Source organism: Hylobates moloch, unplaced genomic scaffold, assembly GCF_009828535.3.
Source record: "Hylobates moloch isolate HMO894 unplaced genomic scaffold, HMol_V3 SCAFFOLD_16, whole genome shotgun sequence".
In the NCBI taxonomy this organism is placed as follows: Eukaryota; Metazoa; Chordata; class Mammalia; order Primates; family Hylobatidae; genus Hylobates; species Hylobates moloch.
Genome location: NW_026652291.1, coordinates 48,881,347 through 48,898,064, shown reverse-complemented (window position 1 = coordinate 48,898,064; position 16,718 = coordinate 48,881,347). Strand labels below are relative to the sequence as shown.

At 39.6% G+C, this 16,718-nt stretch overlaps 1 protein-coding gene across 2 annotated transcripts in view; it reads left to right on the top strand.

The window, feature by feature from the left end:
• Positions 1–11,567, top strand: part of TMEM260 (transmembrane protein 260) — a 70,976-nt gene extending 59,409 nt beyond the window's left edge. The window contains exon 16 of one of the 2 annotated variants that reach the window (XM_032179650.2): positions 9,766–11,567. In XM_032179650.2, coding sequence (XP_032035541.1) covers positions 9,766–9,807 — 42 coding nt within the window. In that variant the 3' untranslated portion in view covers positions 9,808–11,567. Of the gene's footprint in view, positions 1–6,927; positions 9,166–9,765 lie in introns of those variants that run through there. The other variant, XM_032179649.2, reaches the window with a different exon arrangement.
• Positions 11,568–16,718: the final 5,151 nt, after the last annotated feature.

Below are 16,718 nucleotides of genomic sequence, written 5' to 3'. Positions count from 1 at the left end.
CCGGGTACTCCTCTGAGACAAAACTACCAGAGGAACGATCAGGCAGCGGCATTTGCAGTTCACCAATATCTGCTGTTCTGCAGCCACAGCTGCTGATACCCAGGCAAACAGGGTCTGGAGTGGACGTCCAGCAAACTCCAACAGACCTGCAGCTGAGGGTGCTGACTGTTAGAAGGAAAACTAACAAACAGAAAGGACATCCACACCAAAAACCCATCTGTATGTCACCATCATCAAAGACCAAAGGTAGATAAAACCACAAAGATGGGGAAAAAACAGAGCAGAAAAACCAGAAACTCTAAAAATCAGAGCACCTCTCCTCCTCCAAAGAAAGCTGGACAGAGAATGATTTTGATGAGTTGAGAGAAGAAGGCTTCAGATGATCAAACTACTCCAAGCTAAAGGAGGAAGTTCGAACCAATGGCAAAGAAGTTAAAAACCTTGAAAAAAATTAGATGAATGGATAACTAGAATAACCAATGCAGAGAAGTGCTTAAAGGACCTGATGGAGCTGAAAACCACGGCATGAGAACCATGTGACAAATGCACAACCCTCAGTAGCCGATGCGTTCAACTGGAAGAAAAGGGTATCAGTGATGGAAGACAAAATGAATGAAATGAAGCGAGAAGAGGAGTTTAGAGAAAAAAGAATAAAAAGAAACGAACAAAGCCTCCAAGAAATATGGGCCTATGTGAAAAGACCAAATCTACGTTTGTTTGGTGTACCTGAAAGTGATGGAGAGAATGGAACCAAGTTGGAAAACACTGCAGGATATTATCCAGGAGAACTTCCTCAATCTAGTAAGGCAGGCCAACATTCAAATTCAAGAAATACAGAGAATGCCACAGATACTCCTCGAGAAGAGCAACCCCAAGACACATAATTGTCAGATTCACCAAAGTTGAAATGAAGGAAAAAATGTTAAGGGCAGCCAGAGAGAAAGGTCGGGTTACCCACAAAGGGAAGCCCATCAGACTAACAGCTGATCTCTTGGCAGAAACTCTACAAGCCAGAAGAGAGTGGGGGCCAATATTCAACATTCTTAAAGAATTTTCAACCCAGAATTTCATATCCAACCAAACTAAGCTTCAGAAGTGAAGGAGAAATAAAATGCTTTACAGACAAGCAAATGCTGAGAGATTTTGTCACCACCAGGCCTGCCCTAAAAGAGCTCCTGAAGGAAGCACTAAACATGGAAAGGAACAACTGGTACCAGCCACTGCAAAAACGTGCCAAATTTTAAAGACCATCAAGGCTAGGAAGAAACTGCATCAACTAATGAGCAAAATAATCAGCTACCATCATAATGACAGGATCAAATTCACACATAACAATACTAACCTTAAATGTAAATGGGCTAAATGCTCCAATTAAAAGACACAGACTGGCCAACTGGATGAAGAGTCAAGACCCATCAGTGTGCTGTATTCAGGAAACCCATCTCTCATGCAGAGATACACATAGGCTTAAAATAAAGGGATGGAGGAAGATCTACCAAGCAAATGGAAAACAAACAAAGGCAGGGGTTGCAATCCTAGTCTCTGATAAAACAGACTTTAAACCAACAAAGATCAGAACAGACAAGGCCATTACATAATGGTAAAGGGATCAATTCAACAAGAAGAACTAACCTAAATATATACGCACCCAATACAGGAGCACCCAGATTCATAAAGCAAGTCCTTAGTAACCTACAAAGAGACTTAGACTCCCACACAATAATAATGGGAGACTTTAACACCCCACTGTCAACATTAGACAGATCAACGAGACAGAAAGTTAACAAGGATATCCAGGACTTGAACTCAGCCTCTGCACCAAGCAGACCTAATAGACATCTACAGAACTCTCCACCCCAAATCAACAGATGATACATTCTTCTCAGCACATCGCACTTATTCCAAAATTGACCACATAGTTGGAAGTAAAGCACTCCTCAGCAAATATAAAAGAACAGAAATTATAACAAACTGTCTCTCAGACCACAGTGCAATCAAACTAGAACTCAGAATTGAGAAACTCACTCAGAACAGATCAACTACATGGAAACTGAACAACCTGCTCCTGAATGACTACTGGGTACATAATGAAATGAAGGCAGAAATAAAGATGTTCTTTGAAACCAATGAGAACAAAGACACAACATACCAGAATCTCTGGGACACATTCAAAGCAGTGTGTAGAGGGAAATTTATAGCACTAAATGCCCACAAGAGAAAGCAAGAAAAATCTAAAATTGACACCCTAACATCACAATTAAAAGAGCTAGAGAAGCAAGAGCAAACACATTCAAAAGCTAGCAGAAGGCAAGAAATAACTAAGATCAGAGCAGAACTGCAGGAAATAGAGACACAAAAAACCCTTCAAAAAATCAGTGGAATCCAGGAGCTGGTTTTTTGAAAAGATCAACAAAATTGATAGACTGCTAGCAAGACTAATAAAGAAGAAAAGAGAGAAGAATCAAATAGATGCAATAAAAAATGACAAAGGGGATATCACCACCAATCCCACAGAAATACAAACTGCCATCAGAGAATACTATAAACACCTCTATGCAAATAAACTAGAAAATCTAGAAGAAATGGATAAATTCTTCGACACATACACCCTCCCAAGACTAAACCAGGAAGAAGTTGAATCTCTGAATAGACCAATAACAGGCTCTGAAATTGAGGCAATAATTAATAGCTTACCAACCCAAAAAAGTCCAGGACTAGATGGATTCACAGCCGAATTCTACCAGAGGTACAAGGAGGAACTGGTACCATTCCTTCTGAAACTATTCCAATCAGTAGAACAAGAGGGAATCCTCCCTAACTCATTTTACGAGGCCAGCATCATCCTGATACCAAAGCCTGGCAGAGACACAACAAAAAAAGAGAATTTTAGACCAATATCCTTAATGAACATTGATGCAAAAATCCTCAATAAAATACTGGCAAACCAAATCCAAGAACACATCACAAAGCTTATCCACCATGAACAAGTGGGCTTCATCCCTGGGATGCAAGGCTGGTTCAACATACGCAAATCAATAAATGTAATCCAGCATATAAACAGAACCAAAGACAAAAACCACATGATTATCTCAATAGATGCAGAAAAGGCCTTTGACAAAATTCAACAACCCTTCATGCTAAAAACTCTCAATAAATTAGATATTGATGGGATGTCTCTCAAAATAATAAGAGCTATCTATGACAAGCCCACAGCCAATATCATACTGAATGGACAATAACTGGAAGCATTCCCTTTGAAAACTGGCACAAGACAGGGATGCCCTCTCTCACCACTCCTATTCAACATAGTGTTAGAAGTTCTGGCCAGGGCAATCAGGCAGGAGAAGGAAATAAAGGGCATTCAGTTAGGAAAAGAGGAAGTCAAATTGTCCCTGTTTGCAGATGACATGATTGTATATCTAGAAAACCCCATTGTCTCAGCCCAAAATCTCCTTAAGCTGATAAGCAACTTCAGCAAAGTCTCAGGATACAAAATCAATGTGCAAAAATCACAAGCATTCTTATGCACCAATAACAGAGAGCCAAATCATGAGTGAACTCCCATTCACAATTGCTTCAAAGAGAATCAAATACCTAGGAATCCAACTTACAAGGGATGTGAAGGACCTCTTCAAGGAGACCTACAAACCACTGCTCAATGAAATAAAAGAGGATACGAACAAATGTAAGAACATTCCATGCTCATGGGTAGGAAGAAACAATATTGTGAAAATGGCCATACTGCCCAAGGTAATTTATACATTCAAGGCCATCCCCATCAAGCTACCAATGACTTTCTTCACAGAATTAGAGAAAACTACTTTAAAGTTCATATGGAACCAAAAAAGAGCCGACATCGCCAAGTCAATCCTAAGCCAAAAGAACAAAGCTGGAGGCATCACACTACTTGACTTCAAACTATACTACAAGGCTACAGTAACCAAAACAGCATGGTACTGGTACCAAAACAGAGATATAGACCAATGGAACAGAACAGAGGTCTCAGAAATAATGCTGCATATCTACAAATATCTGATCTTTGACAAACTTGACCAAAACAAGCAATGGGGAAAGGATTCCCAATTTAATAAATGGTGCTGGGATAACTGGCTAGCCATATATAGAAAGCTGAAACTGGATCCCTTCCTTACACCTTATACAAAAAATTAATTCAAGATGGATTAAAGACTTACATGTTAGACCTAAAACCATAAAAACCCTAGAAGAAAACCTAGGCAATACCATTGAGGACATAGGCATGGGCAAGGACTTCATGTCTAAAACACCAAAAGCAATGGCAACAAAAGCCAAAATTGACAAATGGGATCTAATTAAACTAAAGAGCTTCTGCACAGCAAAAGAAACTACCATCAGAGTGAACAGGCAACCTACAGAATGGGAGAAAATTTTTGCAAGTTACTCATCTGACAAAGGGCTAATATCCAGAATCTACAAAGAACTCAAATTTACAAGAAAAAAAACAAACAGCCCCATCAAAAAGTGGGCAAAGGATATGAACAGACACTTCTCAAAAGAAGACATTTATGCAGCCAAGAAACACATGAAAAAATGCTCATCATCACTGGCCATCAGAGAAATGCAAATCAAAACCACAATGAGATACCATCTCACACCAGTTAGAATGGCCATCATTAAAAAGTCAGGAAACAACAGGTGCTGGAGAGGATGTGGAGAAATAGGAACACTTTTACACTGTTGGTGGGACTGTAAACTAGTTCAACCATTGTGAAAGTCAGTGTGGCGATTCCTCAGGGATCTAGAACTAGAAATACCATTTGACCCAGCCATCCCATTACTGGGTATATACCCAAAGGATTATAAATCATGCTGCTATAAAGACACATGCACATGTATGTTTATTGCGGCACTATTCACAATAGCATACACTTGGAACCAACCCAAATGTCCAACAAAGATAGACTGGATTAAGAAAACGTGGCACATATACACCATGGAATACTATGCAGCCATAAAAAAGGATGAGTTCATGTCCTTTGTAGGGACATGGATGAAGCTAGAAACCATCATTCTCAGCAAACTATCACAAGGACAAAAAACCAAACACCGCATGTTCTCACTCATAGGTGGGAATTGAACAATGAGAACACATGGATACAGGAAGGGGAACATCACACACCGGGGACTGTTGTGGGGTGGGGGAATGGGGGAGGGACAGCATTAGGAGATATGCTTAATGCTAAATGAGTTAAGGGGTGCCACACACCAACATGGCACATGTATATATATGTAACAAACCTGCACGTTGTGCACACGTACCCTAAAACTTAAAGTATAATAATAAAATTAAAAAATATATACTTAATTTAAAAAATAAAATTGATATCTGTAAAACAACAATAAAAAACTTAGTAGGATTTTGAAAACTGAAGAGTTCCTTAATGCCTGCTTTGTGTGAGGCAGCATGCTACAGCCTTTACACCCGTGTCTTATCAGAGGAGGGCTCAGGAAGTGAAACCACTAGAGAAAAAAGGATGATGACAAAAAGTGTAAAGCAACTTTGAATATTTTACCAAGAGGATAAAAGGGTAGGAGTCTGACAGTAACCTTGATGTATATGAAAGTACATGGTGATTCTTTCCCATTTTTTTCTTTCTTTTTTATTTATTTATTTTTTATAACTGGAGAAGGGGTCTTGCTTTGTGGGCCAGGCTGGTCTCCAACTCCTGATCTCAAGCAATCCTCTGGCCTCGGCCTCCCAAAGTGCCGGGATTGCAGGCATGGGCCACCATGCCCAGCCTCTTCCCTACTGTATAAAATAAAGGGAACTAAGGGGAAATTTGCTTTAAAAGGAAGCTGGACAACTGAGGGTTATTAACTATTGAAACAACATATCAAACATGAATTGTGGAAAATTTCATGAGGGTGCTGTTTAAAAATAGGTATGCATTTGTCTGCCCTGGAGTAGGAATTGGAAAAATAGATAATATGATTGGGTTTCTTTTAACTAAATTATGTCATGTCTAACTCAAAAAGCACGTGTCCCTTGGAGAAAGCACTATTGTTTTTCTGTGCGCTCAGAAAGTCTACAGGTAACTCCTGTGAATACAGCTCTAACTTGACAATCTCCAAGAAAGCTGTGAGATTCCCAAATAAGCAACTATAATATTCCATTTTGCAGATTTGTATCTGCATTTTTATTTAATTTTTGATGTGTTTCCTCTAGAAAACTCAGTATCAAAAAATCTAACTCTATCCAATTAATACTCTCTCTGATGTTGAAAAATGAAATTCTAAATTCCTATGGGCAAAGTTTTAACTATCAAAATTGTAAATTACAGGATACTGTGAAGCTTTTCAGAGTCTCGCTTTATGCATATCTCTTAAATTCTATCACACCCAGTCTCTATGATGATGAATTTGTCTGGATTGTTTTATCATTGCTATTGTTATTAGTGTTGCTTTTAATGTAGAGAGAAGTTTCTGTCAAAAATGTGGGACAAAAATTTAAATTCCTTTAAGTTCTTTTTCTAGGCAGTCTTCTAAAGAAAGCTGTTTTTTTTTTTTTTTCTCCAACAGCTAAATTTAGAGTTTCAACCCTTCTGCCTGTTGAGTAAATAGCTTTCCATGAATTAAAACTAAATCCCTTCCCCAGAACATCTTTCTGGAGGAAGAGCATTTTGTCCTAACACAGTGTGTCTTAGGTTTCCCCTGCAACATCTGAAAACCTCAGAAGCAGTTTTAGATACAGCATATTTGCCTCCTGCTAATGTAATAATTACAGTAACATTCTTGCATTTTCTGCATGGCCTAGCAATGATTAGATTTTTACTGGAGGCTGCTTGAATTTTTTTTTTCTTGTTATTAATTCCTCTGTGTGATTTTTGTTTTTGAAAAAAAAAAGTCAAAGAATAACAATGGAATACCAACATTTCTGCTGTTTTCTAGCTTTATAAGGAGATTGTCTATTTACAAAAGGAGCACCCAGTGAATTGGCACAAGAACTATGCCATCGCCTGTGAGCGGATGCTGCGTCTTCAGGCAAGAGATGCAGACCCTGAAGTGCTGTTATCTGAAACCATCAGACATTTCCGTCTGTACTCTCAGAAAGCACCGAATGACCCACAGCAAGCTGATATTTTAGGTGCTCTAAAGCACCTAAGAAAAGAACTGCAAAGTCTGAGAAATAGGAAAAATGTCTGAGACAGCAAAATATGAAAAACCTGCTCATCATTCAGCTTCCAAAATTCTGAAGTCCGGAAGTTTTTCCTTCAAGAAAAGAAACTGCATAAAAAATTTAAAACTAAGTCATCTCCCAGATATAAGTATCATGGTCCAGCAGTACTGTTTAATGGGGTGTTCAGTGACTAGGATCTACTATTTATGCAAAATTCTGTTTATCCCGTGTTACCAAATTACCATTTCAGTGAGAAGCTTTTGAAAAGTCTTCTGACTTCCAGTCTTTCACCAGATGACTGCGCTGGATTAGATTCTAGAAGAGAATGAACCATTTTCATATAACTAAATATTGGTCATGAACGGTGTAAGGGCCATGCTTATTGGGATCAGTTTTAAAGTTAAATTCTTTTGATATTAATACCAGACCAAAGACATTTTCTGTTTCCTGGAAAAAAATGAATCATGTTAGGCTTTAGGTGAGAGTACATTTTTTACCAAGTAGCTATAGTTGTTACATAGTCTTACACTTCAAGCTAAACACCAAATGGGTGATATTTTGAAAAAAGTTTGTATTTTACTGTCTTAGATTGTTCTCGGAAATCACTAAAAAAAAAAAAAAAAAAAAAAGCTAATTTGATGTTTGCTTATTTCAGTTGCAGAAACTGATTGGCGTGTAAAAAAGATTTTGCATTTACTTAACTAATTTTATATTTATGTTTTATTTCTATTTGGACTCAGAGATCTAGGCCCAATAATTAGTAGGCTCCTGCTGCCAAAATGCAAAGGGGAAAAAAAAGGCAGGGATTGGGGGGGATGGGGAAGTGGCCCAATAAATTCATTTCTGTTACAAGCATCTTTTATACATATTACTAAAGAGAACATAGTAAGAAATGCAAATAATAGTTCTTTATTTTATTATGACAGTTAATTAATAGCAACCTGTTTTAATGAATAAAGTCACTCAGAGTCCTTCAGCACTTCCTAAGTAGAGGCCAGAATCTGTAGGGCTTCTTTTCCCCCCAATTGTATAGCTCCTAGACTCCAAGCACTATATAGGCCCCTGTATAGAAATGCTCACTAATGAAGAGGGAGGGCTAGAAGCTTGTCTGCATTCAAAGATCACTGGTGAGTCATTCAGCAAGAAAAGGCCCCTTACCAGGAATAGTCACAGTTCCGTGGCATTGTACTAGCAAAAGGGTCTGATCAAAGGTCTCCTGTGGAGCTTGCATGGTTCCCTTTCATACTACGACCATAATTAAAACCACTAATTCTCTTTTAAAATGCTGCAGGATGCCATGTAGGCATCTGTCTGGAGTGTCCTTTGTGATGTCATAAGCTGTTAAGGACCAGTGCCGAGGGCTTTTGAGTGAAATGCCAGTCATGAAGGTGCTTCAAGACAAGGGTGCCTCTAAAAGCTTGACAGGGCCTTGACTGCACAATTCGAGCTGAATTTGCCCCTTGTCAGCTGCCAGTAAATAAATCTCAAAGGGGGAAAAGCTGAAGTTTCATTACCTGATCCATGGGGCTTTGTTGGTTTTGGCATCACACAGGGGAAGCTCTTGCCCCTCCATTCTCTGGATTTGAAGATGTCCATTGGAGCCTGCAGTGCCTGGACAGGGTTCAGAGCGGAACCTTTTGAAGAGTGTCAATAGTTGTAACAGTTCAGCTGTTAGGAAGACAAATAAATGGAGGAGCTCATTAATCCGCTTTTGGCTCTCAGTGCCTTTTGCCCTTTTATCACAGCCTTATTAGGCTCCTACTCATCTTGAACCAGAAAAAAATGAATTGAAGTTGTTGAGTACTAATTGGCAAAGACTTTTAATCATGGGCCAAGAACTTTCACTGACTTGAAAGTAACTTCTCCACAGGGAAGGACCAAAAACCTGGTTTACCTTAAAACAAAAACCTGTTGGAGTTCAGCGTGGTGTAAAAATGTAAGGAAGCGTTGATAAATTGTCTAAGTTTATCCATTTGAAAGAAATTGTGTAAGATTATCATATTCTCTTTTCTTTAAAAAAAAGTACAATAAAATTCAAACATTCCTTAGGAAAGCATTGTCTTTACTGGTTCAGAAAAAGAGATTGCACACAGGCGTGGTGGTCGTATTTGTTTCTGAACATCTATACACAGATATGTGAATATTCATCTCTGCATCTACATACGCATGTGGTGTTTGAGGAACCTTATTAAAAGTGGTATTTCCTATTAGTAGCCTTAAGAATGGCAAATGAAGACCTCTTTTTGAGACTCTCTGCTTTTAAAATTTTTTAAAATATGTGTCTGTACTATAGAGATCTGTGTATGGCTGAATGTGCTTTGTGTATAGATTATTGTCAAATGGTACATAGATTATTTTGTATGTGTGCAACTGTGACTTTAGGCCACTCTGCCTTTGAGAAACCAATGATATGATGGCCCAGAGTAGATAGGATCATAATGATTTAAGTTTCTAAAAACCACTGGTAAATGAAAACTAGTAAACTGAGCTGAGATTTAGGGATGTTGGGCTTCATTCCCAGATCAACTACTTTGGAGAATCCTTTCCTTTCTATTAGATGAGGTTAAACAAGTTGCTTTCTTTTTCTTTCTCTTACTTTCCTTGGCTAGTGTACAGACACCATAAAATCTGATAAAAGGGGTTTCCTGTAGTCTGACCCCCGACATTGAGGAGACTGTAATGGAGGTGACTTCTCATGCAAGATTTGGCCAGCGTTCTAGCAGTGTCCCGGGAGTGCCATGGTTCGGCAGGACAACAGGAACCCCACAAGGCCAACTTCTGCCTGGACTTCGGCCTGAGGAGCCAGTGAGAGCCAGTGAAACTGTCTGCCTCTCCACATGTGTCAGGGCCCTGCCGCCCTGGCACCAAGGCTGGCACGCACCAGAGGGCAAGTGGAGAAGCGGATGGTGGCTCCCATGTTATCTGACTAACCACTGGGTGGGCTACACTCCCTGTGCCCCGCCGTTGCCTCTGATAGGAGTATGCTTGGTTCTTGGTATTGACTTGCCTTTTTTTGTTGTTTTTTAAAAGGACCCATTTTGTTCAATGCTTCTGTTCTATTACTCAAAATGTAGCCAAAATAGAGGGGAATCAATTACTAGTGTATTATTTTGAAAGCTTCAAACAGAAATTGTGAAATGTTATTTCTGCTCATATTCTTAGTGTTTTTTTCTTGGTAGAATCATAATGTTTAGCCTTTATGATATTTAAAACCCATTTTGAGTGTTAGATTTATTTTTGTGATACTCTGCTGGTAACTTTAAGTCATCAAGCTAGGATATGAAGAGTAGTTTTTTAAAAGTGAAATATTGTGAATCTTTAATCATAGTTCTCATCAATATCCCTCAGAATTTTTAAATGTTAATGCTTTAATATTTAGGAAAAAATTTTATACCAAAGGTTGAAAAAAAAGAATCCTGTTACTCTGACTTCTGATATGTTTTATAAATGCATCAACACAGGATATTACTTAAAATTCTGTTCTAACTGGCTTCAAGTCTTATGGTTAGGTAAAGAAAACAACTTCAACCCAGTAAGAGATTCACATTTTGTTGTGAATGCAAAGCCATTCTAATGCTGATACTCACAAACAAACAAGTAATGTTTCCAGGGATTCTGGGAACATCTAAAGGCCAAGATCTTGGCACAGCATTACAGAGCAAACAAGGAGCTAAAGCTTTAGCAGTGATCATATTCAATGAAGACATCATTGTCAGCACCCTCTAAAGGTCTGTTTGATTTGGATCAGCACGGACAGTATTTTTAAAACAGCCCCAGGAATAGTACAGTGTGCTTACCCAGCTATAGAAAATTAAACAGGAATATATCCTGAAAAAGGGGTTTTTCAGGAAAAAAAAAATTCAGATTGCTCTTCAACAATGTAACATACATTTGATGGAAATTGTATGTACTAGAAAGATTAGCTCATGCCATATTGGAAAACAAAAAAAAGGTGGTGATGCCACATGGGAAGGACAAGTAGCATTTCCAACAGTATACATGTGAAGCCAACAATTATTGGCCTGAAAGTGGAGTTCTCTGACTCTTTGCTGCAGATCCAAAGTTAGGTGTGAGGGTTAATTTTCAATACAGACATTGCGATGATATTAAAAAGTTGAGTTGACAAGGTTGAGAAAGTTACAAGATAAAGGTCAAGACACAAAGGCACAATTACGGGGCCATACTCCTATCCCAGTGATCCAACCTCACAGAGCAACTGCAGAGTTGCAAGTCTTCTGGTACATAGTTGCCATTAGATGAGGATAAGTATAATAAAAGATAAATGGAAATAAGCCAAATCTAAGGTTTAACCATTTCAAAACTTTAACTTTAGCGTATAAGAAGAATGGGGTGAAGTACAGTAGATGGAAATGGCATAAAAGTTTTTAATCATTAAGTTCATTGTTTAATAAACATTGCAAACTAATAAATGGAGATTATGTCCTGTTTTTAAAATAACAAACCATAATCATCTTCTATTTAGAAGTGTTATCTGAAAGGGTATTTTTTGGAATGTAACCTTTTAAAAAAGGTACTTGATATTTCTCTCAGCTAAATGAAGTATTCCCTTAGATAGTTGAACTGTTGAAGATATCTTTAATACCAGTGGTTGTTGTTCACATATAAAAGTGTGTGTGATTAAAACTGAAAGGGGAACACTGCTTGGAAAATCAGACCCAGTTTTCTCATCCTTGGATTATGGACCTAAGTGAATCACCCATTACCCTGGATCCTTGAGTATCAGCTAAGACACGAGAATTCAGGGCCGAGAGTGGTGGCTCATGCCTGTAATCCCAGCACGTTGGGAGGCTGAGGCGTGTGGACCGCTTGAGTCCGAGAGTTTGAGACCATCCTGGGCAACATGGTGAAACCTTGTCTCTACAAAAGAAATACAAAAATAAATTAGCAGGGCAAGGTGGCATGCACCTGTAGTTCCAGATACTTGAGAGGCTGAAGCAGGAGGGTCCCTTGAGCCTGGGAGGTGGAGATTGAAGTGAGCTGTGATTGCGCCACTGCACTCCAGCCTTGGTGACAGAATGTCTCAAAAAAAAAAAAAAAAAAGTTATAAAAACTCAAGAGCTTTTAAAAATTACTCTTGGAAAAGCTACAGAAACTTTAAAGAGGATTGTTTATAAATGGAAAATGATCCATTTATCAAAAAACTAGGGTTCCTTAGTCTAACAGGTGAAAAAGTTTTCAAAAAAGTTCATTCTTAGAAGCATAAAAAACGAGTTCAATTATGCAGCGCTTAAAACAAGCAACTTCACTGATTGATAGAGAATACTCGTACTTAGTGTTTGTTTTTACTTAGAGTGTCATAATTTTCCCCTAAAATTATAGCATATTCATTCAATATGTGGCTTGCATCTACACAGTTAAGTTTCTCTTTCAGTGATTAGAATTTTAGCCATTAACCTATGCAGTTGCCTGTATCCACCTGGAGGCAGTTCCTCCAGTTGCAGGATTGTGCTTATTTAAACTGATTGTCAGACTGTGGGTCATGAAGTCAATTGAGTGAGAATTGACCAGCTTTTTCATAATGAAATAGAATTTAAAATACCACAATGGGCCGGGCGCGGTGGCTCACGCCTGTAATCCCAGCACTTTGGGAGGCCGAGGCAGGTGGATCACCTGAGATCAGGAGTTCAAGACCAGCCTGGCCAACGTGGCGAAACCCTGTCTCTACTAAAAAATACAAAGTTTAGCCGGGCATGGTGGCGGGTGCCTGTAATCCCAACTACTCAGGAGGCTGAGGCAGGGAGAATTGCTTGAACCCAGAGGCAGAGGTTGCAGTGAGCCAAGATCATGCCACTGCACTCCAGCCTGGGCAACAGAGCAAGACTCTCAAAAAAAAATAAAAAATAAAAAAATACCACAATGCATTCGAGGTAACAAAGGTAAGTATTGTTTCATGGAACCTTCAGTTTCATTTCATATGTGTATGCACATATGCATGTGTGTATAACATATATGTCATACTTTTGTATGTATATAAAGAAATTGATAAATGTGTATACTGAGTCAATATAAAATATACTCATTGTAGGTCATAGTAAAAAATAAATCTGAAAGTCACTGGCTTAGAAGAACTTAACACCAGGCCAGGCACGGTGGCTCACACCCATAATCCCAGCACTTTGAGAGGCCAAGGCGGGTGGATCACTTGAGATCAGGAGTTGGAGACCAGCCTGGGCAACAGGCAAAACCCCATCTCTACTAAAAATACAAAAATTAGCTGGGTGAGGTGGTGCACACCTTTAGTCTGAGCCACTCAAGAGGCTGAGCCTCGAGTTTTGCTTGAACCTAGGAAGCAGAGGTTGCAAGTGAGCCGAGATGGCACCACTGCACTCCAGCCTGGGTGACAGAGCAAGACTTTCCAAAAAAAAAACAAAAACAAAACAAAACAAAAAAACAGGACATCAAAAGGGTTAGTGAGGGATCATCCAGTGTTAACTATCACAGCTAATCTAGTTTAATAAATGAAAACTGACATCTATACTAAACAAGTAACTTGATGAATGTCACAGAGCTAGGTAGTAACAGCACTGAGACTAGGACACAAGCTTCTTGGTTCAACCTGGTACAGTTTCCGTACTCCAGTCCCAATTACATGATACCAGCTATATTCCACCATCAACTCTCTGGCACATTAAAGTCCTCAAATAATGCAGCCATTTTAAAATTAGCATAAACTTGTCTAGGGATAAATGGTGTGTGAAATCAACTGTGTTGCAGGAAATGAAAAGCTATACGTTGAACTTTCCCCCTCTCCTTCAACCCTCCAGAGTGTAATTTTTTTCCCCTTTCCTTTTAGACGGGGATAGTTATATCCCTGGCTTTTGACTGAAAATTTCCTTGCCCTTTCTGGACTTAGGAATGTATACCCAAATTAAAAGGTTTTAGTGTGACAAGAAAAAAGTCACTTTGAAATCCAGGAACTTATTAGCATAAATTACATTCCAGCTGAATCAGCTGCTAGACGCTCAATTTGAAAAACGTTGCACTAGTTTATATATTTCTTACCTCTCTTAAGGAGACATCAAAACACAATCATATTTCTATATTTTGGAGAAAGAAATATGTCCCAGCTCCACTGGAATTAGACTTTACCTCCCAGAAACGGACCCCACCTACCACTGGTATTCATGATTCTTCTATTTGGTTCAGCCACTTTTTAAAAAATGTTAAATGTCAGGCGAGCGTGGTGGCTTACACCTGTAATCCCAGCACTTTGGTAGGCCGAGGCAGGCAGATCACGTGAGGTCAGGAGTTCAAGACCAACCTGGCTAAGGTGGTGAAACCCCGTCTCTACTAAAAATACAAAGTTAGCCAGGTGTTGTGGCACACGTCTGTAATCTCAGCTACTTGGGAGGCTGAGGCAGGAGAATCGCTTGAACACGGGAGGCAGAGGTTGCAGTGAGCTGAGATGGTGCCATTGCACTCCAACCTGGGCAACAAAAGCGAAAGTCCATCTCAAAAAAAAAAAAAAAAAAAAAAATATTAAATGTCCACAAGGCAGAAACCTCTTTGAAGACCTAAGTGTCTGATATCCTAAATATGAACCTTATGTATTCAGTGTAGGTGACAATGGTTTCTCCCAAATTTGACTCTTGGTTTATACGTATGATTTGTGAAAATATAGACTGTAGTAAAAATAGTAATAATAGCTGTTATTATAACAATCTTGGTGACATCTGTTAGCCACTTAATTGCTTCACCTAAATTTCCTTCATTTACTCTCAGAATTAGAAGTAATTTGGCCCTGCTGGGCGTGGTGGCTCACTCCTGTAATCCCAGCACTTTGGGAGGCTGAGGCAGGTGGATCACGAGATCAGGAGTTCGAGACCAGCCTGGCCAAGATGGTGAAACCCCGTCTCTACTAAAAATACAAAAATTAGCCAGGCAAGGTGGCAGATGCCTGTAATCCCAGCTACTCGGAAGGCTGAGGCAGAAGAATTGCTTAAACCCAGGAGACGGAGGCTGCAGTGAGCTATCGCGCCATTGCAATCTAGCCTGGGTGACCGAGCAAGACTCAGTTTCAAAAAAAAAAAAAGTAATTTGGCCCTTCATCTTTGGAGGCAAATAAGTTTGGCACCCCTCAAGAAACAAAAATCCCCTTCTGATGTGACCACATAAGCCATACTGCATGCACTTCGTGCATTTGATAAAGATATATAGATTACCTATTTCACAGGGTTCGCTTTTACTAGGACAAAACTTTTCTCTTTCACTTGTCCCTTGCTGAACAAATAAATAGTTGATTTAAAGAGCCTAAACCTGGTAAATATGTGAGCTCATTTGTACCAAGAACATGTGTGAACCTGTACAAGACTAGAACTTTATTTTATGGGATCCCATGAAATCCCTTAATAATTGTGCTTATATTGTTATGTGAAACATGTGACCTGCTTATAATTGGGATACAATAGAGATTCTATTTTCCTATTTTATTATCATGCACCTGGATGAAGTCAACACCTTAACATCTTCACCTCATCTCTTAAAGCTCCCACAGCCATGTGCTATCTCCTGTGGGAAGTCACTGTGACTTCCCTCCCAGGAAGAGGGGACAATTCTAGTTCATATTGCCTGCACAAAGAAGCACTTGGAAGGATGTGGGTCTGGAGTGTTCATTTTGCCCCTAAAAGAGCAAAGAGCAGAAACGGAGTTCTTTCCCGAACATAGGCTTTTTCTGGATTGCACCAGAAGCACTGTATAGTATAGCGATTAGACTCCCAGCTCTGCCACTTCCTCACTGTGTGACTTGGAGTAAGTTTTTAAAGTTCTGCGTGGGCCAAGCACAGTGATTCACACCTGTAATCTCACCACTTTGGGGGGCTGAGATGGAAGGATCGCTTGAGGCCAGGAGTTTGAGACCAGCCTGGGCAACATAGTTGAGACCTCATCTCTACAAAAAATTTTTAAGAATTGCCAAGCATGGTGTCGTGTGCCTGTGGTCCCAGCTACTCAGAAGGCTGAGGCGAGAGGATCGCTTGAGCCCGGGAGGTTGAGGCTGCAGTGAGCTGTGTTTGTGCCACTGCACTCCAGCCTGGGGCAATATAGTGAGATCTTATCTCAAAAAAATAAAAAATAATAATAAAGCTCTGTGTGCCTTAATTTCCTTTTCTGTAGAATGGAAATAGACTACCTCATGATGCAGCTATAAAAATGAAAAAGGTTAATATTTATAAAGTATATTGAACAGTGCCTAGTATAGACCAACTGCAAGTAATGTTGGCTGTTTTCATTAATATGTCAGTAAAAACAGTTCTTCTCTACTTTCTACTCAGTGAAATAAATGTTCAAAGCCTCCTGGCACTTTGCTTGTCTCTCTAGTATGTTTAAAAACGTCTTTACGGCCGGGCGTGGTGGCTCACGCTTGTAATCCCAGCACTTTGGGAGGCCGAGGCGGGCGGATCACGAGCTCAGGAGATCGAGACCACGGTGAAACCCCGTCTCTACCAAAAATACAAAAAATTAGCCGGGCGTGGTGGTGGGCGCCTGTAGTCCCAGCTACTCGGAGAGGCTGAGGCAGGAGAATGGCGTGAACCCGGGAGGCGGA